Raw genomic sequence first — 25,768 nt, 5'->3', positions numbered from 1 at the left:
AGGTACATCAGCTTTGGGCTTTAGTAAATGTCCGAGTAGATCGGTGAGGTACATCAGCTTTGGGCTCTAGTAAATGTCTGTGTAGATCGGTGAGGTACATCAGCTTTGGGCTCTAGCAAATGTCCGTGTAGATCGGTAAGGTACATCAGCTTTGGGCCCTAGTAAGTGTCCGTGTAGATCGGTGAGGTACATCAGCTTTGGGCTCCAGTAAATGTCCGTGTAGATCGGTGAGGTACATCAACTTTGGGCTCCAGTAAATGTCCGTGTAGATCGGTAAGGTACATCAGCTTTGGGCTCCAGTAAATGTCCGTGTAGATCGGTGAGGTACATCAGCTTTGGGCTTTAGTAAATGTCCGTGTAGATCGGTGAGGTACATCAACTTTGGGCTCCAGTAAATGTCCGTGTAGATCGGTAAGGTACATCAGCTTTGGGCTCCAGTAAATGTCCGTGTAGATCGGTAAGGTACATCAGCTTTGGGCTCTAGTAAATGTCCGTGTAGATCGGTGAGGTACATCAACTTTGGGCTCCAGTAAATGTCCGTGTAGATCGGTAAGGTACATCAGCTTTGGGCTCCAGTAAATGTCCGTGTAGATCGGTGAGGTACATCAACTTTGGGCTCCAGTAAATGTCCGTGTAGATCGGTAAGGTACATCAGCTTTGGGCTCTAGTAAATGTCCGTGTAGATCGGTGAGGTACATCAACTTTGGGCTCTAGTAAATGTCCGTGTAGATCGGTGAGGTACATCAGCTTTTTGCTCTAGTAAATGTCCGTGTAGATCGGTAAGGTACATCAGCTTTGGGCTGTAGTAAATGTCCGTGTAGATCGGTGAGGTACATCAGCTTTGGGCTCCAGTAAATGTCCGTGTAGATCGGTGAGGTACATCAGCTTTGGGCTCCAGTAAATGCCCGAGTAGATCGGTGAGGTACATCAGCTTTGGGCTCCAGTAAATGTCCGTGTAGATTGGCGAGATCAGCTTGGGGCTGGTTTCAAAATATGACTGTCCTATGACTGTCATGCAGTGAAGACATGTAGGGGGATGTAATTGTTGTAACTAACATGACGCCTAATAAGCCATTTACCAGTTTTGCCATTTTGAATCGTCTCTCCTTTATGACACGTGACCGCAGGTATTAGTGGCTTATTCTGTTTCAGGGATGGAGCCACCAGAAGCGGTCTCTTCTGTGTTTTGGCCAGTGCAGTGCAGCGCCTGCTGTTGGAGAAGGAAGTCGCCCTTCAGCAGACGATACGCAGCATACGTTTTGTTCGAAAACAAGTGATTCCCAACCTGGTATGCCGTTGCATTCGTTCATCCAGTTTGTCAGTTATATATTTTATTAATAATTGGTCTGGTCAATATGCATAAAAATATTGTTTACGCAGTCACCGGAAACGTGGACATGTATCCTTTACGAGAACCAAAGTTGAATAGTTATTATTTGTTGGTTTTGGTGGGGGGGTGGGGGGGTGGGGGGGTGATTTTTTTGTTGTTGTTGCTGTTGGAATTTTGTTTTGTTTTTTTCCTATCTTTTTTTTTGGGTGGGGAGAGGGGTGGGGCGGGGGGGGGAGTGGGTGTTAATATATCCGATGTATTTAATCATTTCACAAATGTGAGATGCACGGTGATTGTCAAAATGATTAGTCTACAGTCATTTATCGACCGCTTTGAAAATCGTCAAAATATATATATGTGGCTATTGCGTTGATGTTGTGCAAGTGCAATCCGTGCGTTGTGTTGATAAAGTCAAATGATGGTGTGTTCATAGGAAGTCTACGTATTTTCACTCACACCTCCTATCCAAAGCGAAGGCTCTCCCACCTTTTAGGAGTATATAATCATTTATCGTATCTGTTTTCGGTGTTCTGATTGTAAGTTGTATTCTAATTTCAGGAACAATTTGAATTCTGCTATGACTCAATGAAGGCCTACATGGACAGTTTCCAGGAATACTCAAACTTCGCTTGAGATGAACTTTCATTCAGTTAGTTCTCTTGGTTTTCTTTGATGAGTTTTCTTTTTTCACATTGTTACAATTCCACTATGTACTTTTATCATTTTTATCGTTTCTCGAAAGTGTAATTACAAAGCTTTGTCTGTTTTTAATTCAGGTCGTTTGTGAAGATTGTTCACATGACCAACAATAAATGCGATGTCATTAGCAATAACAATGTGAAATTCACATGCTTCTCTTCAGATGGATCTCATCAGTGTAAATATATTTGTAAAAGCATTTTTCAAAGGCTGTTGTCAGTGTTATCACGTTACGTAGATCGGTGATGTTGGTCAGCTTTGGGCTCCAGTAAATGCCCGTGTAGATCGGTGAGGTACATCAGCTTTGGGCTCCAATAAATGTCCGTGTAGATCGGTGAGGTACATCAGCTTTGGGCTCTAGTAAATGTCCGTGTAGATTGGTGAGGTACGTCAGCTTTGGGCTCCAAAAAATGTCCAGGTAGATCGGTGAGGTACATCAACTTTGGGCTCCAGTAAATGTCCGTGTAGATCGGTGAGGTACATCAGCTTTGGGCTCCAGTAAATGCCCGTGTAGATCGGTGAGGTACATCAGCTTTGGGCTCCAGTAAATGTCCGTGTAGATCGGTGAGGTACGTCAGCTTTACATATATTATGCGTGTATAATATGTGATAACCTATGCTTCATTCATTTTTATCCTTTACATAACACATATAACCATGACATTTGAGAAAATACCAAGTCGGTAGCGTTCTCGGCAGCTGAAGCACGGCTAAGAATTTGAGATCAAACATCATATTTTCTAGCAACTGATAGTTCCTTTTCGATGACTTGAAACAACTGAAATCGGCACTTCAACAAATATACAATGTCACATATAAGGGGCGAGTTTTAAGCTCCTTACATCGATGTAATGTTTGCTTGCTCGGTAACGTTGTTCCCATTGAGTTTTGATCAGTTTTGTGGATGTCTGTGCAGTTAAAATGGTTGCAAATTGATTAGTTGAATTTAATGTCATTCAAAGTATGGCATATATATGGCAAAGATATTGCTGCCCACACCAGGTGCTGTCATGAATGCATGAGACAAAATACAACTTGTATTTTTTATGCCGATATGTCAGGACGTGACAACTCTCTTCACTTTTCATCACAGATTTTCAGAGGTTAATCATATTATTATTACCTGCTATGTCGTTTACAACGACAGAAATCAAAGTTGTTCAGAAAATATATATTATGATCTACATATTCTGTATGAAGATGTAATTCAGAATACACATGATCAAATGGAAACACCATGCAAGGCGATTGCCGCTTCAAACATATTGTAGTATTAGCCTATTTCAACAGAATTTTATGTACAAAATGCATTATCTTCAAAATCAAACATTAAAACGTCTTGTAGGCGCACTGGAAGCTAGCCATTGTGAAGACATTTTTACCTTAAGACAAAGAAGCACAACTAGGAAGAACATTCGCGAATGCCCCGATCATTTCAGGTGATTAGACGGGATTATTAAACTAGGTCAGTTGATTATAGAACTACTTTCAGTTATTATGCATGTGTCATCTCAGAAAATTACATATTCATGTTCCTCTTATAACGATTATTATTACGATTGACAAATAAATGCATTTGACGTATTGTGTGTTGTGCTGATTTATTGTAACGGTTGTTGTGTTAACAGAAATGGCTAGTTATCTCATTCTTAAAGACTCGTGAAGGTCCGGGGTAGAAAAGGCCTTCAGCAACCCATGCTTGCCATAAAAGGCGACTGTGTTTGTCGTAAGAGACGACTAACGGGATCGGGTGATCAGGTTTGCTGACTTGATTCATCGGTTCCCAACTGCGCAGATCGATGCGCATGCTGTTGATCACTGGATTGTCTGGTCCAGACTCCATTATTTACAGACTGCCGCCATATAGCTGGAATATTGCTGAGTGCGGCGTAAAACTAAACTCATTCACTCACTCACTCACTCACTCATTCCTAACCAATATAACATTGCCATAGTTATGACAAGGTTTTCTTCGTTCTTTACCGGGAAACACAGACGGACATAGGAATATAACATAACACAAGCGATAACCCTCTAGCCCCTGTTTATTGTGAGACATAACTGCAGAGGATCGGACGGTAAGGGACTTCCATCTCTCATGGTGGTAACTTTAGGTGTTAAAGTGACAACCAAGGCGTATGCTCATACTATCAATCACTTGATTTTTTTCTGAATGAAGCTATTTTGTACAGCCTACCAACATACGCATCGGATAGTTATGAATATGTCGTAAAATAGCAACATTTCACTTTTTAACAATTTGAATTAGGTTGTGTCATCTTGCATCATTCACAAAGCGGATATCCGTATTGAGATGTGAGAGCGGTATTAACTACGGAATAGTGCACGATATTTACTTGTGTTTACATCGGTATCCATAGTAACGTAAAGCATGAAGCAATCACGTAGGGCCTGGGGAGAAGTTGCTGATTTGCTCCAACTTAATAAATCAAACACCGTGATATTCAACCTTGTTTATATTCCGTCTGGGCAAGGATAATTTACCGTTAGAGAACCCTCATATCAATAATGAAACACGTGGATGACTTTGATGAAATGGTGTAGGGTAAATAGTGGTGGTATATACAAGATTAGCCTCTAGCACGTTATCAGCTTTTGCACGCTGAATATGTTTTGAACCAACTGACCCTAAGATAAATGGTACCTGAAAGGCACTCGTGTAGCATTAACCCACCTATATAGCGGCGGTCTGTCAATAATCGATCCTGGACCACACAATCCAGTGATCAATAGCATGAGCATTAATCTACACAATGACCTGTGTCAACCAATTCGGCGAGCCTGACCACCCGATCCCGTTAGTCGCCTCAAACGACACGGGTTACTGAAGATCAATTCTAACCCGGATCTTCATGGGTACTATTGTGGTAATAGATGAGTGTAGATAACACATATTGTTGGTTTCTGGTCGTTATCATAGCTAGTTATTTTATTTGTTTCTTTTCAAAACCATTCTATCGTATCTGTGTGTAATGGGGCGGCGAGATAGCCTAGCGGATGAAGCGTTCGCTTGTCACGCTGTACACATGGGTTCAGTTTCCCAGATGTATACTATGTGGAATCCTATTTCTTATTTCCACCGCCGTAATTTCTTGGAAATCTGTGTTACAGAACAAAAGATGATTTCTTAAACCACAGAGACAGAATAACCAAAGAAGAGTGAAGAGTATGTATGGGAATAGAACTGTGTATTATCTACTCATGGATATAGGGAGGGTATAGATGAGAATAGCACCTTGTGTTGTCTCTTCCATCATGTAGAGACGGTATAAATGAGAATAGTGACTTCTATTGTCCATTTAAGCATGTTGGGAGGATGTAAATGTGAATATAGCCTTGTATAGTCTATTTAAGCATGTAGGGAGGTTTTAATGTGAATAGTAACTTGTATTGTCTATTCAAGCATGTTGGGAGGGTTTTAATGTGAATAGTAACTAGTATTGTCTATTCAAGCATGTTGGGAGGGTTTTAATGATAACAGTAACTTGTATTGTCTATTCAAGCATGTAGGAAGGGTTTTAATGTGAATAGTAACTAGTATTGTCTATTCAAGCATGTAGGAAGGGTTTTAATGATAATAGTAACTAGTATTGTCTATTCAAGCATGTTGGGAGGGTTTTAATGTGAATAGTAACTAGTATTGTCTATTCAAGCATGTAGGAAGGGTTTTAATGATAATAGTAACTTGTATTGTCTATTCAAGCATGTAGGAAGGGTTTTAATGTGAATAGTAACTAGTATTGTCTATTCAAGCATGTTGGAAGGGTTTTAATGATAATAGTAACTAGTATTGTCTATTCAAGCATGTTGGGAGGGTTTTAATGTGAACAGTAACTAGTATTGTCTATTCAAGCATGTAGGAAGGGTTTAATGATAATAGTAACTAGTATTGTCTATTCAAGCATGTTGGGAGGGTTTTGATGATAATAGTAACTAGTATTGTCTATTCAAGCATGTTGGGAGGGTTTTAATGATAATAGTAACTAGTATTGTCTATTCAAGCATGTTGGGAGGGTTTTAATGATAATAGTAACTAGTATTGTCTATTCAAGCATGTAGGAAGGGTTTTAATGATAATAGTAACTAGTATTGTCTATTCAAGCATGTTGGGAGGGTTTTAATGTGAATAGTAACTAGTATTGTCTATTCAAGCATGTAGGAAGGGTTTTAATGATAATAGTAACTAGTATTGTCTATTCAAGCATGTTGGGAGGGTTGTAATGTGAATAGTAACTAGTATTGTCTATTCAAGCATGTAGGAAGGGTTTTAATGATAATAGTAACTAGTATTGTCTATTCAAGCATGTTGGGAAGGTTTTAATGATAATAGTAACTAGTATTGTCTATTCAAGCATGTTGGGAGGGTTGTAATGTGAATAGTAACTAGTATTGTCTATTCAAGCATGTAGGAAGGGTTTTAATGATAATAGTAACTAGTATTGTCTATTCAAGCATGTTGGGAAGGTTTTAATGATAATAGTAACTAGTATTGTCTATTCAAGCATGTTGGGAGGGTTTTAATGATAACAGTAACTAGTATTGTCTATTCAAGCATGTAGGAAGGGTTTTAATGTGAATAGTAACTAGTATTGTCTATTCAAGCATGTTGGGAGGGTTTTAATGTGAATAGTAACTAGTATTGTCTATTCAAGCATGTAGGAAGGGTTTTAATGATAATAGTAACTTGTATTGTCTATTCAAGCATGTTGGGAGGGTTTTAATGTGAATAGTAACTAGTATTGTCTATTCAAGCATGTTTGGGGGGGGGTTTAATGTGAATAGTAACTAGTATTGTCTATTCAAGCATGTTGGGAGGGTTTTAATGATAATAGTAACTAGTATTGTCTATTCAAGCATGTAGGAAGGGTTTTAATGATAATAGTAACTAGTATTGTCTATTCAAGCATGTTGGGAGGGTTTTGATGATAATAGTAACTTGTATTGCTGGCGTATTGCTAAAAGCGGTATAAAACTCAATTTACTCAGAGTAATCGACCTTTCGCAGTACATCAATGAGCAAAAATACATTTAGATTCAATGAGATTAAAGTGTTTATTGGTTTTAGCAGAGTGTGCATGTCCACTGAAATCATGGTTTAACACCAACGTCGACTGTACGACCGACCATGCCAAAACTGATGTAACAAAAGTATTTAATAAATTGACAAGATGTTGAGAGTTATTACTAATGACCAGTAAAGTGTAAGAAAAAAGAACGCCGACATAAATACATGTATTACGTATAACACATTACAAGTTGAACATCAAATTACTACCTACTGCCTTCTGGTTAAACCATCGGCTCATCACACTGAAGACTTGGGGCTCTTTTAACGAAGCAACCTTTACAAAGGTTAACCTTAAGCCCCATTCTTCAACATTTGCAGTTACGTTACCTTGGAGACTTACGATCACCCCAGTACTTTGTGAAAGGAGGCCCTGGCTTCGGTTCCTCAGATGATTACAGTCTACGTGAGTATTACTTCTAAATGTTGTTCGAAGACTTTCCAGATGGCTTTAATATGACTTTAGATTCTAATAAACCGCAAGAGTCAGCCCATAAATTAAGACATTCATAGTAGTGCGGCAGGATAGGCAAGACGCATGGATGAAGGTTGCCTCGTCCCAGTCATAACCACCTACATCATGACCTGGTTTGTACCTCCAGGTCAGTTGATACCACAAGGCGACATGTTATTCCGTCTGTTATGACATGTTATTCCGACATGTTATTCCGAAAGAAATCGATCCTTAGTTTGCCTCGTGCAATCCTAAACGTAGCAGCGGCAAACTCTTTCAGTATGTTCTTTCTTGAAATTAATTCACGACTCTCTCTGGGTCGTGTTCCAAATCGGCCTTGACCCGCTACTTGGATTGACCTTTGACCCAGGACAGCGAAGCAGTCGCTTACATCCTTCCCTGAAATCCTTTTTCTGCCAGGCGTAAACGATGGGGTTGAGAAGAGAGTTGGAAATTCCGAGGTATACCGATGTCATTCGGACGTATGTTAATACGGGATGATAACTGAAGATCTGAATGAGCCCGAGTATGGCAAAGGGAGTCCAGCAAAGGGAGTATACAATCAGTACGACCCCCATGAACTTGGCACCTCGCAAGCTCTGTTCTCGTCTGGTGGATCGATTTTCTCTGTTGATATTACGACGTCTACTGTGGGCGACGTGAAATATTGCAACGTAGAAACAGATTTCTAGGATTGTTGACAGTATTTGTTGACAAGATCCAAATCCGATATACCAAGCACGGACGACACGAACAAATTCACATTTGGGGTAAATGTCCCAGTTGTTGACGAAAAATGGTACTGCTGCATAGCAGAAGGAGTAGATCCAGGCAACTGCGACCATGATCTTGACGTTTCTTATTGACATTATTTTGTGATACTGGTTGTTATACACGATTATCAAAAATCGGTCTATTGTCGCAAATATGCCGCTAAGCAGTGACACTGTTGTTAGGAAACTCATTAGTTCCATCTGAAGCATGCAGAGAAACTCTGTCGAATTCAGTTTTGGTAGTAGGAAAAACAGCATTTGAAAAAGCATGTTAAATGACATGCAAAAATCTACAACCGATATGTTATAGACAAACACATTCGTGTGAACTTTAAATCCCAGGTAGCGTTTGTACACTATCAACACAACGAGGTTACTTGTGAACATGAAGAACCAGATAAACGGCTGTGCAATGGCGAAACCCATCAAAAGGGGAGGTAACCCTTGCGGTGGGGATCCACCGCTGCCGTTGGTGGTGTTATGTGTTTGGGCCAGTGAATCCATCCTTGCAGCCATGGTAATGCTGGTAACGGATCTGAAAAAATATAATATCTGTTACCAACGAGCATGATGACAGAACAAGCAATCAATACAATGATTCCTTTGCAACACTTTTACGTTACACGGCTAAGACATTTCTGCAATTTTGAATTCACTGACAGTAATATGAGAATAGGCATGGCTGTTTGGCTTAATTATCGGCTTTTTCATTTACAAGTCCTCTATAAATTCCAAATGTTTCCGAGTCTAGTCAAGCTGAAGCCGCCGAGTGTAACTCAGACTTGTTGTTGTTGATGATGATGATGATGATGATGATGATTTTGATGATGAATGGGATACTTAAAATGCGCTTTCCAACATGGTGCATCTTTTGCACTATTGTGAACATATTTCTTGACGGTTTTCTTTGTTTGTAAGCAACAGTCCATTTGTATTCTGCAATTAAATATTAGTTTCAACAAAATCAATATAATGCTTTGTTATCACTGGTTCATCGATCCTTTGATTGCCTGGTTTGTTTACAGGCGCCGTTGCATGGTAGTGTTACTGCTACAGTGTGTCAGGTAACAGACACTTACTTGTTAATGTGATGCAGATGTAGTGTCCGAGTAGCAGGTGCTATCGCCAACACCTGGTGTCAACACTGATTTTTCAATCATCCATTCATAAACTTTTCCATCGATATTTTGCCTTTTGTTCCCACCGGACAATCGATACAATTACTCATTGTTGATTGCGTTTTACGTTTACTTTAGCAGGTTCTGCGGTTTGTTTCCGATTTGTCTCCATGTTAATCAAAGGGCATTGCAGCAAATCAAGGGCATAATTGTGGATGGACGTTCTCCGTGTAGTTTGGTTTACTGACGCAATAAGAGGCAATCGTAACGAAACATCTGACGTAAAAAGCGATAAGGTTTGTTTCATGTGATCTTAATGTGACGAGATTGTGATGCTATATTTCACCCGGCTATAGCAAGACTCGGGTAACTGGAATCATAATCACTTTCAGAAAGAAGTCGGTACCGAGTTCACGGAGTCCAATCTCTACAAATTATTTGACAGCAAATGGCTCAAGATATGTATGTATAAAAATAAATATTGAAATATATACAAATTACATCCAGTTATATTAATTGTAAATGAGCTACAAGATCAGCTCCTAAACTAATCGAGCGATGAAGCCATCTACCTTGACGTAGTGGAAAGCTCTCAGTTGTAATGACATGATTGTCTGGTTCAAACTGGAGTACTTGCATATCGTGCTATGGCAACAAACAAAATTTCAGATTTATTTTCGGGGTTTCAGTGCGCCCCCATAAGTTTAATTCATGGAAAAATCTCGAATGCGATGGATGAGATTCTGCAGCTCTGACCCAACTGATTCAAACTAACAGAAAATGAGCAAGACTAGTGATAGTTGGAGTTTATTATTGCTACTGAGTTCAAAATAAGACGTTATGTGAGTGTTATTTCAACTACATAGCTATCGTAATTTCGTGTCGAATCAAGGTCAGGTATATAATTAAATCACTCACCACTGACAATGGTTTTAATACACATACATACCTTGGAATCCTCCTATCTGACAGTGATTCATAAACGTGCTTATCTGCTGGTTGTTGAAATCATATGATGCATTCTTTCAGCAGAGATTTCTAATCACAACTCTTGTCTCGTTTCTATTTACACGTATCACAACCGTTATTACCTCACATCAGATCAAGTTACTTTCTGTAAACTGAGATACACTTTGTTTTGCTTGTTCATTCTGTCTTAACTGTTTTAAGGGCAGGATATACACTACCGACGTTCAACGAGTCTATTCTCACAATGAAGAAATCTAAGAAATGAGTATCTGAGTAGATGTTGCATGACTTTCTTTACGAATGCGTTGCATTCATGAACTGTACATTGAATCTGACAAACTATCAAAACATATTTCTTGTTATCTGAATTTAAATGTTCGTACATAAATAAAGCTGCACATTACTCTGAAGTGACATGTTCCGGCAACGTGCACGATCATTACATCTAATATGTTATATGGAATTTTAACTGTCATTTTTCATTTGTTCTCAACAGAATATTAATATTATGATATAGTTTTCATTAAAATAATTTAGATTTCCACCTACCTGTTAGTTACAGGAGCAGTAAAAAAGATGACAACAAGCGTGAAAGGTCTCCCTGAATGATGCAGATCAACTATCGACCGTTCCCTAACTGCTTTCCGCCATGGCCACGGGCAAGCATCCCGGGACGATTAATTGACGTGATGAAAACGACACTATTCAGAATAAACAAACTGACAAATTACATGTCATAAACTGTTAGGCTATGGTATCAACAGGAGCACAATAGCGACATGGCGATATTGACGGGAATAAATTTTACACGAAGTAATTGTGGTGACATTTATGCCTAGGGGAGCGATGTTCAAGGGGAACACTGTGATTTCTTGGGTGCCTTTGCCCTTCTGTCAGCCCACATACAGCAGTCGAGTCGAAGGCCTCCTGTGAATTTCCCTGAATATTAAATCAGTTAATTGTGAAATTAACTGTTAATGTTTTCACTGATAAGGGAGTTATAAGGACTTTACCCTTCATGTCGTATTTGTATGTTGCTCATGATAACCTTAGTTAACATATTTATTCTTAATGGCATCAGCATGATTTCTGAGGAAATTTCATTTCACATTCTAGATTTGTTTTTGTATTGAGAAATATACACACTTATTCAGTATTAGCATTGAGGATCAAATTTAAGAAAGATGGAATGGTTATATTTTAGCGATACATGTGAAATATTGTATACAGAGATAAGATAACTGACCACAGAACCATCATCACTATGACACAGTGACGCTTTGCAGTATCTAGTAGTATCTAGAATGGCCCACACGTGGTCAGTTCTGTAAAGCGCCACATGTGTTGCGGTGTGCTGCCTTCCTTAGATGTACAGAAACCTAGGTCATGGGTTTGAATCCTGGTTGACCATGATTACGTTTCGGCACCAAATCCTTGTTCGTGTGTTTCAATAAACGTCGGGGTGTTATACTACATCAGGCTGAGTCGTAACACGCCGAGATACGAAAATACAACGGCGTTAGAGCAGACTCACGTATCCTTCCAGTTTAGTTGCGAAGTGAGTGAGAGAGTGAGCTTAGTTTTACGCCACACTCAGCAATATTCCAGCTTTATGGCGCCGGTCTTCAAATAATAAATGGAGTCTGGACCAGACAATCCAGTGATCAACAACATGAGCATCGATATGCGCAATTGGGAACCGATGACATATGTCAACCAAGTCAGCGACACTGACCACCCGATCCCGTTATTCGCCTCTTACGACAAGCAGAGTTGCCTTTCATGGCAAGTAAGGGTTGCTGAAGGCCTATTCTACCCCGGACCTTCATGGGCCAGTTGCGAAACGATCCTGCTTAATTTCATTCACTGAAGAATCAAAACTTATAGATCAGCTCAAAGAAACAATAGACTAACAGATGCATACATTACATTAAATAGTGTTTAAAATGGGTCCGTTTTAATGATAACTCAAAAACACATCTCCTCAGTAAATCGTTTCAAAATTTATTTTTATTTTGAACATTTTCATTTAAACATTTTAGCTGGATGCAATATACAGTATATGCGTACATAAAACATGTCACGTATCAGAAAACGAAGAAGGGTGTGGTAGACTTGTGCTTAAAATGTTCGCACGTCACGTCGCAGACACGAAATCGATTCCAAACACGGGTACAGTGTCGTGATCCGATTTGAAGTTTGAATTTTGCCATGCGCTTCGTAAAGCCAGTCACTCACTGTCCAATGACGAAGCGTTCCTCGCCCGGATCTTCACAAGCATTTGATCACAGTCTATAAAAACTAACACCCAAAGTGACAAGTGACACCTCCCAGTTGGTTTCATCACACAAAAAGCTGTCAAGACATTAGACAAACTCTACTCGTCGCCACCTAAGCCACTCGCAGTAGAAGCAGTGATTGCTGAATTCCAAAGGCGGTGGGGCGGTAGGGTAGCCGATTGGTTAAAGTGCTCGCTCGTCACGCCGAAGACCCGGGTTCGATTCTCAAAATGGGTACAATGTGTGAAGTTCATTTCTGGTGTCCCCCATCGTTTTATCTGGAATATTGCTAAAAGCGGCATGAAGTCATACTCATTCACTCATTTCAATGGCGCTGGTAAAATGACACATGGTCTTCAATACAGTCTTCGTCAATCCTTGCAATCTCTAAGCCTCATGCTACTCAGCCTCAAGATTGAGAAGGGCCTCGGTGTTTGGCCTGGGACGTGGTATCTGCTTCTCGTCCCTCCTCCATTTGAAGACAAGGCACGTGAAGAGGAGACAGAGGTTACAGAAGACGATGGTTGCCGACACCACCATCACCGGCATGACTAGGGCGCTGGACAAGTCAAAGAACTCCTTTTCTACAGGACGAGAAGAATGTAAAAGAAACGTATTCAAGTAAGATGTAAGGTAGATAAACTGAACGATCTCCAAAACACATGTTTATACATGACATTTCAGAGTCCATTTAAATAAATATGCTCAAAGAACTTAATTAAGCACCCCAGACATCTCTAACGATTGAATGAGCCCCGATCTAAACCTTTTAAACATATCTGGGACAAGATTTGCCGTCGTGTGAAAAAAGGGATCCATCTGTACAGGACCTGGCTCTTTACAAGTGGAATGGTGTAGACAGCCCCTTCAGGGGATTTACAGAGCCATGACAAGGACAGTCATACAGTCACATAGCGGTTACACTCGGTATTGACCTTGAATAGTGTAAGAAATGACATTTTGAATGATCATCAATAGATTCAACATTGAACATTCCAAGGCCAGTCATGTACAGAGATGGTTTGTATGAAACCCAATGTCTTTTTAATGTGAACAACAATAAGCCCAACATGGATTTCAATTATATTGTCGTTTTTATGAGTTGAAGGAACATACAGGTCAAAATGTTTTCCATCGTCGTCACCACGAGAAGTCTCAAGAACGTGTTGAAAATTTATCATTGCAGAGATACACGGGGTTGCTCTATTAAGTTCTTTGTGTATATATGTTTTGCCCGATATTTGCTTTGGGTCAGTTTTGATATCGCGTTCGAAAATGTTATCTTTTAACAAGCAAAGTAAAACTGCACGCATCTTTCATTATTGACCTACCTACATTACAATAGGTTCCTGAGTATCCAACGAAACAACCGTCGTCACACAGTCCCGTGGCAGGGTTACAAGCCTCGTTACGATGACACAGGCCACATGTCTCGGAACAGTTCTCTCCCCATGTCCCGTCCAAACATGCTGTAGAAGACCATTTATAACACAGTGGTTTTCTCAGACATTTGATGCTGATTACAATTTATAACACAGTGGTCTTCTCATACGGTTGATCTTGATTACAATGTTAACATAGTGGTCCAATCACATAGTTGATCTTGATTACAAGTTATATCATAGTGGTCTCTCACACAGTGACCTTGATTACAATCTATAACATAGTGATCCCCTCATACAGTTGATCTTGATTACAATCCATAACATAGTGGTACCCTCATACAGTTGATCTTGATTACAATCTATAACATAGTGATACCCTCATACAGCTGATCTTGATTACAATCTATAACACAGTGGTACCCTCATTACAGTTGACCTTGATTACAATGTATAACATAGTGATACAATAAAACAGTTGATCTTGATTACAATTTTAAACATAGTGGTAGTCTTATACAGTTGATCTTGATTACAACCCATAACATAGTGGTACCCTCATACAGTTGATCTTGATTACAATTTTAAACATAGTGGTAGTCTTATACAGTTGATCTTGATTACAATTTGAAACATAGTGGTAGTCTTATACAGTTGATCTTGATTACAACCCATAACATAGTGGTACCCTCATACAGTTGATCTTGATTACAATTTTAAACATAGTGGTACCCTCATACAGTTGATCTTGATTACAATTTTAAACATAGTGGTACCCTCATACAGTTGATCTTGATTACAATCTATAACATAGTGATACAATAATACAGTTGATGCTGATTACAATTTTAAACATAGTGGTAGTCTTATACAGTTGATCTTGATTACAATCTATAACATAGTGATACAATAATACAGTTGATCTTGATTACAATTTTTAAACATAGTGGTAGTCTTATACAGTTGATCTTGATTACAATTTGAAACATAGTGGTAGTCTTATACAGTTGATCTTGATTACAGTTTTAAACATAGTGGTAGTCTTATACAGTTGATCTTGATTACAATTTTAAACATAGTGGTAGTCTTATACAGTTGATCTTGATTACAGTTTTAAACATAGTGGTAGTCTTATACAGTTGATCTTGATTACAATTTTAAACATAGTGGTAGTCTTATACAGTTGATCTTGATTACAATTTTAAACATAGTGGTACCCTCATACAGTTGATCTTGATTACAATTTTAAACATAGTGGTACCCTCATACAGTTGATCTTGATTACAATTTTTAAACATAGTGGTACCCTCATTACAGTTGATCTTGATTACAATCTATAACACAGTGGTACCCTCATTACAGTTGACCTTGATTACAATCTATAACATAGTGATACAATAATACAGTTGATCTTGATTACAATTTTAAACATAGTGGTAGTCTTATACAGTTGATCTTAGTTAACATAGACATTATTGCATGAGCAAATGTGTCATATGATTTATACGAAACGTACATCAATTTTTGTATTGGCCGAGCGAGAGCGAGGGCAATACATAGTTTTGCACTTGTTCATATCTGTCACAAGACACACTTGCTTGAGTGTGATAATTTGTTTATTAACCATTTTATTCATGTAGATTTGTGCACTAAAACACGCAAGTGTGACGGCCCTCGTCATTGACTTCACGCTCAATTGTTGAATGACGTCACAGACGACGAAATACAGAAACAAAGGTTGCTTATAACAAGAATGATATGTGCACATGTGGACACATGATATATATGACACTGGTTATGTTTCATCATATGGGTAATAATACAATTTATAACAAGTGGTGCTCTCATGCAGCTGATCTTGACTACAATTTGGTTACAATAAACTTGTTTATATCAGGCTTCTGTTATCTTTATCTTCTATTATATCATGTAGAATGCTGCATACTGAATTAACGATAATAACGTACTATTGTTTTTTTCAATCCTAAAATTGAATATTTGGTGAATTTATTTAACGTAGTTAAATATCTGTTGGTCCCTCCAAGATTAGCATAACTTTGTGCCCTACTCAGATGAGATTTGACGCCGGCCTGTTTAGTGTTATGACCGTTTATTTCACGAGCAAGTGTGTCATGCGATTTATACGAAACGAAGGTAAAATTTGGTCGAATGCAAATTGGACCTTGATATTGGATTTGAACTGGAGAAAAAACATTAGAATGTTCGCTGAAACGCAACAACGCAGTGTTATTCGAACTGCACGACACCCCAACAATGAATGACATGTTCGAGAAGAATGGAGGGTTATGTTTACTTTAAAATCCAGACAACCCGATCCTTAACATTTTTTTTAAATTTCATTTTCATTCGTCATCCAAATCTTGATGTTCCATCAACACTATAGGAGCTCCAGGTAATCAATCTTCGATTTAAGAATGATCATTCCTCGGGATTTCATCGACGTCTACTCGCTCCGATGGGGTGTCTGGTCTGCATCAATACACAAGGTGGGCACCCTCAGTGGACCATGTGATGATGCTTGTGAACCCCATCTTGCGTTGTGTGTCATTCGCACGTGCAACGTTCGCTGTTCATATGGAGTGTTGATCGTTACCATATCTTGAAATATTTGTCTTTCTATGTAATACCATTTTATTAAATGTTTAACACAGATTCTGTTTGTTGTTTGTGTGTGTCAAAATACCCCTTGCCTTTGAATATAGGTGTCATTATTCCTGTATGTCCACTGTCCATATATGTCGGAGTAGACGGTCTATGAATTCGTTATATTCTCAAATACACTATTCCATCATGTTGGAGAAGACGGTAATACGATATAAAAGTGTTATTATTCTTACATACACTAAACTAACATGTTGGAGTAGGTGGTTTATAAATGTGTCATTATTCTTACATACACTAAACCAAGATGTTGGAGTAGGTGGTATATAAATGTGTTCTTATTCTCACATACACTAAACCACCATGTTGGAGTAGGTGGTACATAAATGTGTATACACTATACCAACACGTTGGAGTAGACTGTATGTTACTCTCATATACACTTCTATACCAACATGTTGGACGGTATTTGATTGGACGGTATTTGATGTGTTGATATTGCCGGATGTAAATGTGTTATTATCCTAATATGAATCTGACCCATGTTGGACGAGACTGCATATACACTATTCCCATATATTGTCCGATCTTTTTAAGAATTATGGTGCTTCGGTTCCCGTATTAACCAGAATGTTTCACCACACAGATTTTTGTTCGGGGGCGACGGGGTAGCCTATGGGTAAAAGCACTCGCTCCTCAAACCGTAGACCCGGGTTCAATTCCAAATGTGGACACAATGCGTGAAGCAGATTTGTGGTGTCCCCCGTCGCGATACTGCTGGAATATTGCTAGAAGCGGCGTAAAATTAGACTCGCTCATTGCATCATTTTGGCTGTGTCACTTGTTGAACTAGACCATATTACATATTATACCTTCACAAACAAAGTATAATTACTCACTGTGGTCGCACTTGCCACCGTGCCATCCAGGCTCGCATCCAAATGGGCATGTGCCGTTCGTCGGGTCGCACTGAGCGGCGTCCGCACAATGTCCGCACTTGAAGTCACAGTTGGCGCCATAGTAACTCATGTCACAAGCTTCAAGATAACGTAGATACTATTACTGAGAGGTAGATAAAGTACAAACTGAGAATGTATGGATGTCAACCTCTGTAATACTAGAACCACGACGTTTTAGAGGTTATTCTTACTCTTTCATCAGATGATGAAGTAGACTTGCACAAGTCCATGAGGTATTAATTTATAGTTTAAATATGATTCTCCGGTGATATTCAAAAATCCTATAAACGAAATTATTTCCCTTTTCGGCGTATTTCTGCAATATCTAATAAAGTCTACCGAATACGTAAAGGGGCAAAACATAACCTGGTGAAAACGACGTTTCGGAGTATATTCTTACTCCTTCATCAGGTGACTAAAACACCAGGTCGTATATGGCTATATAGGTTCACGGTAAAATAAAGAAGCTGACATCCATACTTTCACACCTCATGTGTATAACTTCTAAAGTAAGTGAATAAACTAGCATTCGGGTGTACATGAACCAACAGCAGGTGCTCGCATTACAAGTTTAAACATATGTTTGTTCGGGGCACATTCTCTCTGCACGTCGCACCTCGGCACTTACAGAATAATAAATTACAAACATCCCCCCCTTTCAGGAGGCACTCTTCTTTCATGTATCCCGTCCACATAAAATCAGGTATAAAAGGTTCAGCCAGTTTCACCTGACTTCTTGGCTCCTGTATTATACACCAATAATCTCCACATTTTGACCACAATATTCCAACTATGGCTCTTTAAGTAATAGAGTCCGGACAATCCAGTGATTGATATCATGAGCATCAATCTAAGCAACTTGCATACGTTGACATGAATCAACTGAGTCTACGAGCCTGACCACCCGACCCGATAATCAAGTCTTATTTGCTTAAGATCAGCCCTAACTCTTATCTTCAAGAGTCAAAGATATTATTCATTACACAGCCATTTAATAATTTAGAAGAATGGAAGTTGCTTTGACGGGTCTTATTCTATTTTGTTTATTTCGTGTTCAGAACCTGACACTTGATTGACCACGTCAGACGGAGACTAAAGCGCCTCTTGCGCGGAGTGACACACGAGTCACGGTAAGCTCCACGCGGAGTCTAGAATTAGAATGAAACTGTCCGTCATGAAAATGGTATGCGATAACTACAGAACGTCAAACTATACTTTAACACTATTTTCGTTCAATACAGGTCTACAGGCACTAGCACGACGTTAATATGTATACAATCCACATAATGTGAATAAAGGTGTATACTAGAGTGTGATTACACTATGCCATAGAAAGATGTCAAATGTAACATACACCACATTTGGGATAACACCCTCTTAAGAGATATAGTACAAATTCTATTACTTTTTTGGCTGATTCCCATTCGGGTTCGAGTCGCGAATAGGACTTAACCAAAAATGTACTAGAATTTGTACTTTCTTAAGAAAGTGTAATCCCAAATATGGCATTTGTTATATCAGTGTACACGAGGAAAGCATGGGACGTATTGAAAGTTTGAAGATATATATATATATATATATATATACCAGTACATTTGGGGTTCTAGTGCTGGTCCTCACTACATGCTAAATAATGCACAGAAAACGACTACAGGAAAGCGGTTGATTTTGGTTACACTGAAAACAACGTATAACCAATTATGAACGCTCTGTATTGGTCACAATTCAGATGATAGCTCTGTTTCGTATATAAACTGATAAACTAATATCATGAACTCACAATGATGACACGTGGCACCAGACCAACCCTGTAGACAGCCTCCAGTTCCGCAGCTTCCGTTGTGCCGGTCGCAAGGAGGATGAAGACACTTCCCACATGTCTTGTTGCAGTCAGGGCCGTATCGACCAGGCATGCATTCTGTAGAGGAGCAGAGTACATGCTGTGGAATGTGATAAAGACGCAGTCGTTACCGAGAACCCCGTTCCAGTAGAACAACCGATCTCACTTACCCTGAGACTCGTCCACTCAACGTCCATGTAGGGACACGCCTCCACCGCGCACCTTCCTTACCACCACAGACTCACCTACTGTACAGACCACCCTCCCCCCACCACGGCCTCACCTACGTTATAGAACATCTCATCACCACAGACTCACCAACTGTTCAGAGCACCCCTCCCCTACCACGGCCTCACCTACATTACAGAACATCTCATCACCACAGACTCACAAACTGTACAGAGCACCTCTAACCACTGACTAACCTGCTGTACAGAACACCTCACCACAGACACCTCAATACCATAGATTCACCTACGGTACAGAAAACCTCCCTACCACAGACTCACAAGTTTTACAGAACACGTCACCACCACCGGCTCACCTACTGTAAAGAACACCGACCCACCGACCCACCTACAGAACACCTGACCACCATAGACTCACAGGTTGTACAGAACTTCTCACCACAGACTCACCTACTGTACAGAACACGCCTTCCCAGCCAGGTTCGCATCCAGCTACACAACGACCATGCTGACTGTCACAGCCCGTATTTGAAATACAGTGACCGCAGCTGATAGCACAGTTTTCTCCGTATTCGCCGAAGTCGCATGCTGAAAGACAGGCAAGACTAAAGCAGTTCGAAGAACAAATACGCAGCAAAAATACTCACAGTGCTTCATGAATTTATTTGAAGGGAACATATGTTAACAGCATGTGCAAGATAAGGGTTAAGGGTATAAAAACTATTCAATGTTAGAGACTTTCTTGCATGTGGCTATTCTGTAGAAACGTTTTGTGACACCATGTAAATTATTTTATCATTTAAGAAGAAGATGATTTCATACAATTAGAATCATGTCAATGGTAACTCTCAACACATGTTTAGACTCACTAGAGTAAATATAGCCACTTACTTCAGACAACTGTTCTAAACTAAATTTTGCAAAATATTTGTCTTCAGATTTCTTTATATGACCATTAAAACTCGGGTGAAAATGAAGAGTGCAATCCCTCCTTGTCTGAATGTGGACCTAGTCTTTCTAAAAATCTTTTAACTGTATACAGTTGGTTCCCCCTGGCTAATGAAGAAATACATGTTCGATGTAACTATATATATATATATATATATACACCGAGCGTACAGTAGTACATATATAACAAATGGTTCTGACATGATAACACAACACGGATCTTCTCTTACATGTTTCAATATTGTATCTTCAGGGAGAAGTGATTATTACAGAAAACTTACTTCATTTTTTGAAAATTCTTTATTCGATCCATCCTCTGATTTCTTTCACCATGGCATGAATTCGACCAAACTGAGATTTCATTTTTGAACGTAAAAGTTATAAAGCAGGGCAACCAACTGAAAACGGATATTTACTACAAGCTGAGGGACACGCAACAATACCTGCAATTCAATTCATGTCACCCATAGCACACAAAAAACAAAAATATATATTCCACATTCAATGGCAAATCATTCTTCATTAGTTTTCAATGAAAATGTGCATCTCTGCCATTAGATTTGCAGTGCAGTGATGTCATAATATCGTGACGTCATCAACTTCATCACATCATAGCATTGTCAGGGCATTGTACAAAATCTACTGTCAAAACGATATCTCCTAGGAGATATAGGAGATATCGGGTCTGATCTCTCACAAGTGGACCACGGTTTTGAATGAGAAGTCTGTTTAAACATAAGTTCAGTTCAAAAGTATAACTGTGTATCCTTCCTAATGTAGCTCAATATGTTTCCGAAAGCGAGCTGAATTCGACGTTCAGGTGATTTCGACTATTGCATTGCTAGCGCTACATCGGGGAAGTACGTCCGCGATCGGAGTGCACAAGCCGCTTCATCGGTAGGGCAGTTGCCCAGTTTCTGTTGTGAGACGTTTCATTGACAATCAATATTATTTACCCAAGATCGTTAATACCACTTCAGATGCAGAATCAATTGCCTGTTTAACAACAACAACAAAAAATAGCGAGGGAAATTCGGCAAGATCAGTCGTCTGCTGTTGATAGGTTATGTATTAAACAGGAAGCCACGTGCTCAAAACTCTCTCGCCGTGCGGAGGTAAAAGTATGCCTCATCGTCGAAAACACATACAAAATACCCGGATGTGGCAAGCGGCTTCAGTTTCGCCGATACGATGTCATCAACGCTATTTTTGTAGGAAACACATGGTAGTTTTGTGTGAATATATCTTTATCACTCAAGGTTAGCAAAATCAAAACTTTAAATGATACTTCAGATAAAAATTACGTTTTTGTCTCACATGGTCGAAAATCCTTAACACTGGCATATGTGCGCAATGAAACCATAATGGATACATGTTCACTACTATTGTTCCTAACTATGACGTCAAAACCATGATAACGTCACAAACACAACCCTACTATTACCCATAACTACGTCTCCGAGATATTGTCACTTTATTACTCGCCCGTTGAAGATACTGCAGTGTAATATTTTCACTTCAATATTACACTAGTGTAATACCGCTTGACGTATGACGTCAAAATGGTTCAAAGTTGTTACGTCACAATGCTAATGTTGATGTCGCGATTTTACTAGACCTTGCTTGACTTGAAAGCTGAGAGTCCTCACACTGTAGGCAATTTCGCCGCAGTTTCTGTCAATTTATGTTGGCGAGTAATAAACAGAATACTAAACTCGCTTTTAGTCTCCGGTATATTGTCACTAACTGTAATGTCATACTCATGATGACGACATATCTATTACAATTGTGCTTCGCCTATGACGACGCTTAGTTTTCATTAACCACCTGAATGCAAAACCCCCTTTATATCTCCAAAAGACCTTTCGCCGTTCAACGGCTCTTCGGGTGTTCAGTGAAAACTCATTTTTCATGTCACTCATCCTTTATATATTCATTACTTATACACCTGAGGAAATCGCACTGGCTCGTTTATTTTCTATTAGCATCATTTGAAATTGCCACTCTATGCGCGATAAATTCCACGAAGTACATTCATTTAAAATAATGGACATATGTAAACAAAAGACTCAATATTCAGACTGTTTTGTTAATGAAAGTGCCTTTATTAATAAAGCTTTACATCAGAGTAATTGTCATAACTTACAAGGTATATATTGTTTAGTTTAGTGAACCGTTATGTACTTATAGTGGAGCACCAGTGGGCTGCAGTTTTAGGCTATCTGTGCACGTGTATTGTGTCGCTGTCGGTATTACTGCTGAAAAGAAGGAGATGCAGGCAGAGGGCATCTTCGGTTGAAGGAAGTTTCTGCCCCTGAAACTACAGTCTGTCCAAGAACGTGTTTCCTTCCCATACAGGGATACCACCCATTTCATGGCTGCTTGGACTACTTCTCGGGGAGACAATCATGTATTGTTTACGTGCACAGAGCTGTAGCCGGTCAGGTGTGCTTCTCTCGACAACCTGTCAGGAAGACGACTTCCTATTCTTTGTTTGTGGGCCCATTGTGTACCCACCAGACATAGACATCAGCTACATCTCCAACCACAGTTACTGCAATGTGTATTGCTCTTGAATCTGTTCTTTCCTGGTGAGGAAATCCTTTTTGAAGAACATGCTCTCTGTAGCACGCATCCTAATTTGAAGCCAGCAAGCCCACACCGTTATCCAACTGCTGAACAGGACGACATTTATTTGGGCCATCGCTTTCTCGCCTTAAATTTTGGAGGAGAGAAAGCGATATCGCGAGACGAGAAAGCGATAACGCAAGACGAGAAAGCAATAACGCAAGACGAGAGAGCGATAATGCAAGACGAGAAAGCAATAACGCAAGACGAGAGAGCGATAATGCAAGACGAGAAAGCAATAACGCAAGACGAGAGAGCGATAATGCAAGACGAGAAAGCGATAACGCAAGACGAGAGAGCGATAATGCAAGACGAGAAAGCGATAACGCAAGACGAGAGAGCGATAATGCAAGACGAGAAAGCGATAACGCAAGACGAGAGAGCGATAATGCAAGACGAGAAAGCAATAACGCAAGACGAGAGAGCGATAATGCAAGACGAGAAAGCAATAACGCAAGACGAGAGAGCGATAATGCAAGACGAGAAAGCAATAACGCAAGACGAGAGAGCGATAATGCAAGACGAGAAAGCAATAACGCAAGACGAGAGAGCGATAACGCAAGACGAGAGAGCGATAATGCAAGACGAGAAAGCGATAACGCAAGACGAGAGAGCGATAATGCAAGACGAGAAAGCAATAACGCAAGACGAGAGAGCGATAATGCAAGACGAGAAAGCAATAACGCAAGACGAGAGAGCGATAACGCAAGACGAGAAAGCAATAACGCAAGACGAGAGAGCGATAATGCAAGACGAGAAAGCGATAACGCAAGACGAAAAAGCGATATCATTGTGCGAGAAAGCGATAGAGCAAAGAAGCGAGAAAGCGAGAGAGCGATATTACCCACAATTCAGTCCTGTCTGGGCATGAATGACTGCAAACTGGAGCTTAATCGCCATTCGTAGTATCTCAATACTATAAAATGGTTTTCAGTAATGTTCTTGGCATTGTTTGACTTGACGTTTAGAGAAATTTAAGATAGATGTAGACTTTCCTTTGGCATACTATTTGAATGTGAAATACCGGAAATATTCATTTTGTGAAGTGACTGAAGGAATTACATATTTTATGCCTTCACTGAACTGGAATTGTCTTAACCAACTTAATGACATCAACCAATTATAGTGCGGAGGGGGCTAATAAGGCATTGTGATACCACTAGCGCAACCTAAAACGGTGTATTCAACCACATTCAAACATTCATCCTAAAATAAAATCACTGCAACAACCCCATTAAGTGAGTGAGATTCGATTTACGTCGCTCTTAGAAAAAAATAAAAAAGCTGGAACCATTTATGTTTTTCATGGTTATCAAAAATTACAGCTGTACCTTCTTCGATTTCTTCAAGATGATAAAATTTATTAACTGACGATCTTCGCCTTTATGAACCCAAATCGCTCCTACCCAAGGAAAGAACAGGCGTGCTTGACAGTAAAGCACCTTAAATTGGTACCTAAATGTAGAAACAGAACCATTCCACAGTCAGTGGTCTAACCTAAAAGGATGCAGTCCAACGTTCGTCCAGTCAAAGCTGAAAATATACAGTATACACTACGCAGTTAAACGATGGTCTAACTAACCATAGTGAACTTCGAGAGGTTTTAGCAGTTGGTGTGCTGAACAGTGGGGACAGTTCTATGGACATGCAGCTTCTTTATTATATAACAATCCAACAAACTGGAACCATTCACTACAAAAATGACTTGGTTTCCAGGTTTCTGGAAACCATCCGTAATGTGGGTAATTGCGGAATCCAGTTGGTTTCCATTCCCTGAAACTGAGTTTCCAACTAGATTCCATTTTGGAAATGTGATTTTGGTATTCCTGTAAATGGAAACCAAAATGAAACTAAGTTCGGGGGTTTCTTGTTGGTTTCCATACCTGGAATTTGCAACTCTCAGATCTCACTAAATGGAAACCAACATAACAGTAGAAAATGTAGTTTCATGTTGGTTTCCATTGCTGTTTTGAACTAAGTAACATAAAATGTGTAATTGTTTACCATCCTGACATTCAGTTGGTATCCATTCAGTAAAACTGGGTGACCTAGTTTCCAAATAGAATCCATAATGGATACTCTAAGCTCCAGTGATGGAAACTGACACGAAGCTATGGTCATGTGTTGGTTTCCATTCCTGACTTAGCTTTCACGAGGTGTTATAATTCAATCTGTGCCTGGGGAAGGAATAGTAGATTCGTATCATTGCTTAGATGAACAACACAACAAAAATAAATTGTTGACGCATCATTCTTTGGATATCACAATATTAAATGTGGCTTCAAACTGATGATACAAGAACAAACTATACACTTTTTTTCCTTCACATTCTTGTAATGTAATGAAGCATCATATTCCAACTACCATGTACACAAACTTCACAATAACCGTACTAAACATGCAAATGGTGAAAGGACGAATGGCTATAAATGGCCTTTGCCCAGCTATGTGCGCGAGGCACATTTAGTTCTGTTTCTCTAGATTGGGATGAAT

The 25,768-nt window shown here is 39.4% G+C and overlaps 3 protein-coding genes across 3 annotated transcripts in view; 1 reads left to right on the top strand and 2 right to left on the bottom strand.

Annotated features, from left to right (window-relative positions):
* The window catches only part of LOC137291586 (multiple epidermal growth factor-like domains protein 11), a 156,585-nt gene extending 152,972 nt beyond the window's left edge, over positions 1–3,613 (top strand). Inside the window, exons 32-33 of the mRNA XM_067822968.1 lie at positions 1,153–1,288; positions 1,889–3,613. Of these exons, the coding sequence (XP_067679069.1) occupies positions 1,153–1,288; positions 1,889–1,963 (211 nt within the window). The 3' untranslated portion in view covers positions 1,964–3,613. The remainder of the gene's footprint in view (positions 1–1,152; positions 1,289–1,888) is intronic.
* A 4,258-nt stretch (positions 3,614–7,871) lies between these two features.
* LOC137291596 (adenosine receptor A3-like) lies at positions 7,872–11,021 on the bottom strand. Its single transcript, XM_067822980.1, has 2 exons — positions 10,979–11,021; positions 7,872–8,877 (listed from the first exon to the last, which is right to left on the bottom strand). The coding sequence occupies exon 2, from the start codon at positions 8,856–8,858 to the stop codon at positions 7,872–7,874; it is 987 nt and encodes a 328-aa protein (XP_067679081.1). The 5' UTR covers positions 8,859–8,877; positions 10,979–11,021.
* A 1,391-nt stretch (positions 11,022–12,412) lies between these two features.
* LOC137291592 (protein draper-like) overlaps positions 12,413–25,768 on the bottom strand; it is a 29,143-nt gene continuing 15,787 nt past the window's right edge. The window contains exons 8-12 of the mRNA XM_067822973.1: positions 20,150–20,287; positions 19,452–19,589; positions 17,612–17,749; positions 14,040–14,177; positions 12,413–13,292 (exon numbers count right to left, since the gene is read on the bottom strand). Coding sequence (XP_067679074.1) covers positions 13,108–13,292; positions 14,040–14,177; positions 17,612–17,749; positions 19,452–19,589; positions 20,150–20,287 — 737 coding nt within the window. The 3' untranslated portion in view covers positions 12,413–13,107. The remainder of the gene's footprint in view (positions 13,293–14,039; positions 14,178–17,611; positions 17,750–19,451; positions 19,590–20,149; positions 20,288–25,768) is intronic.

Source organism: Haliotis asinina, chromosome 7 (genome assembly GCF_037392515.1).
Source record: "Haliotis asinina isolate JCU_RB_2024 chromosome 7, JCU_Hal_asi_v2, whole genome shotgun sequence".
Classification (NCBI taxonomy): domain Eukaryota; kingdom Metazoa; phylum Mollusca; class Gastropoda; order Lepetellida; family Haliotidae; genus Haliotis; species Haliotis asinina.
The sequence above is the reverse complement of the archived record's forward strand: the minus strand, read 5'-3'. Positions and strand labels throughout refer to the sequence as shown.

Bases quoted from the DNA above. Each gene is read 5' to 3' on its own strand.
- LOC137291596 (XM_067822980.1), bottom strand. From the start codon at position 8,858: ATGGCTGCAAGGATGGATTCACTGGCCCAAACACATAACACCACCAAC.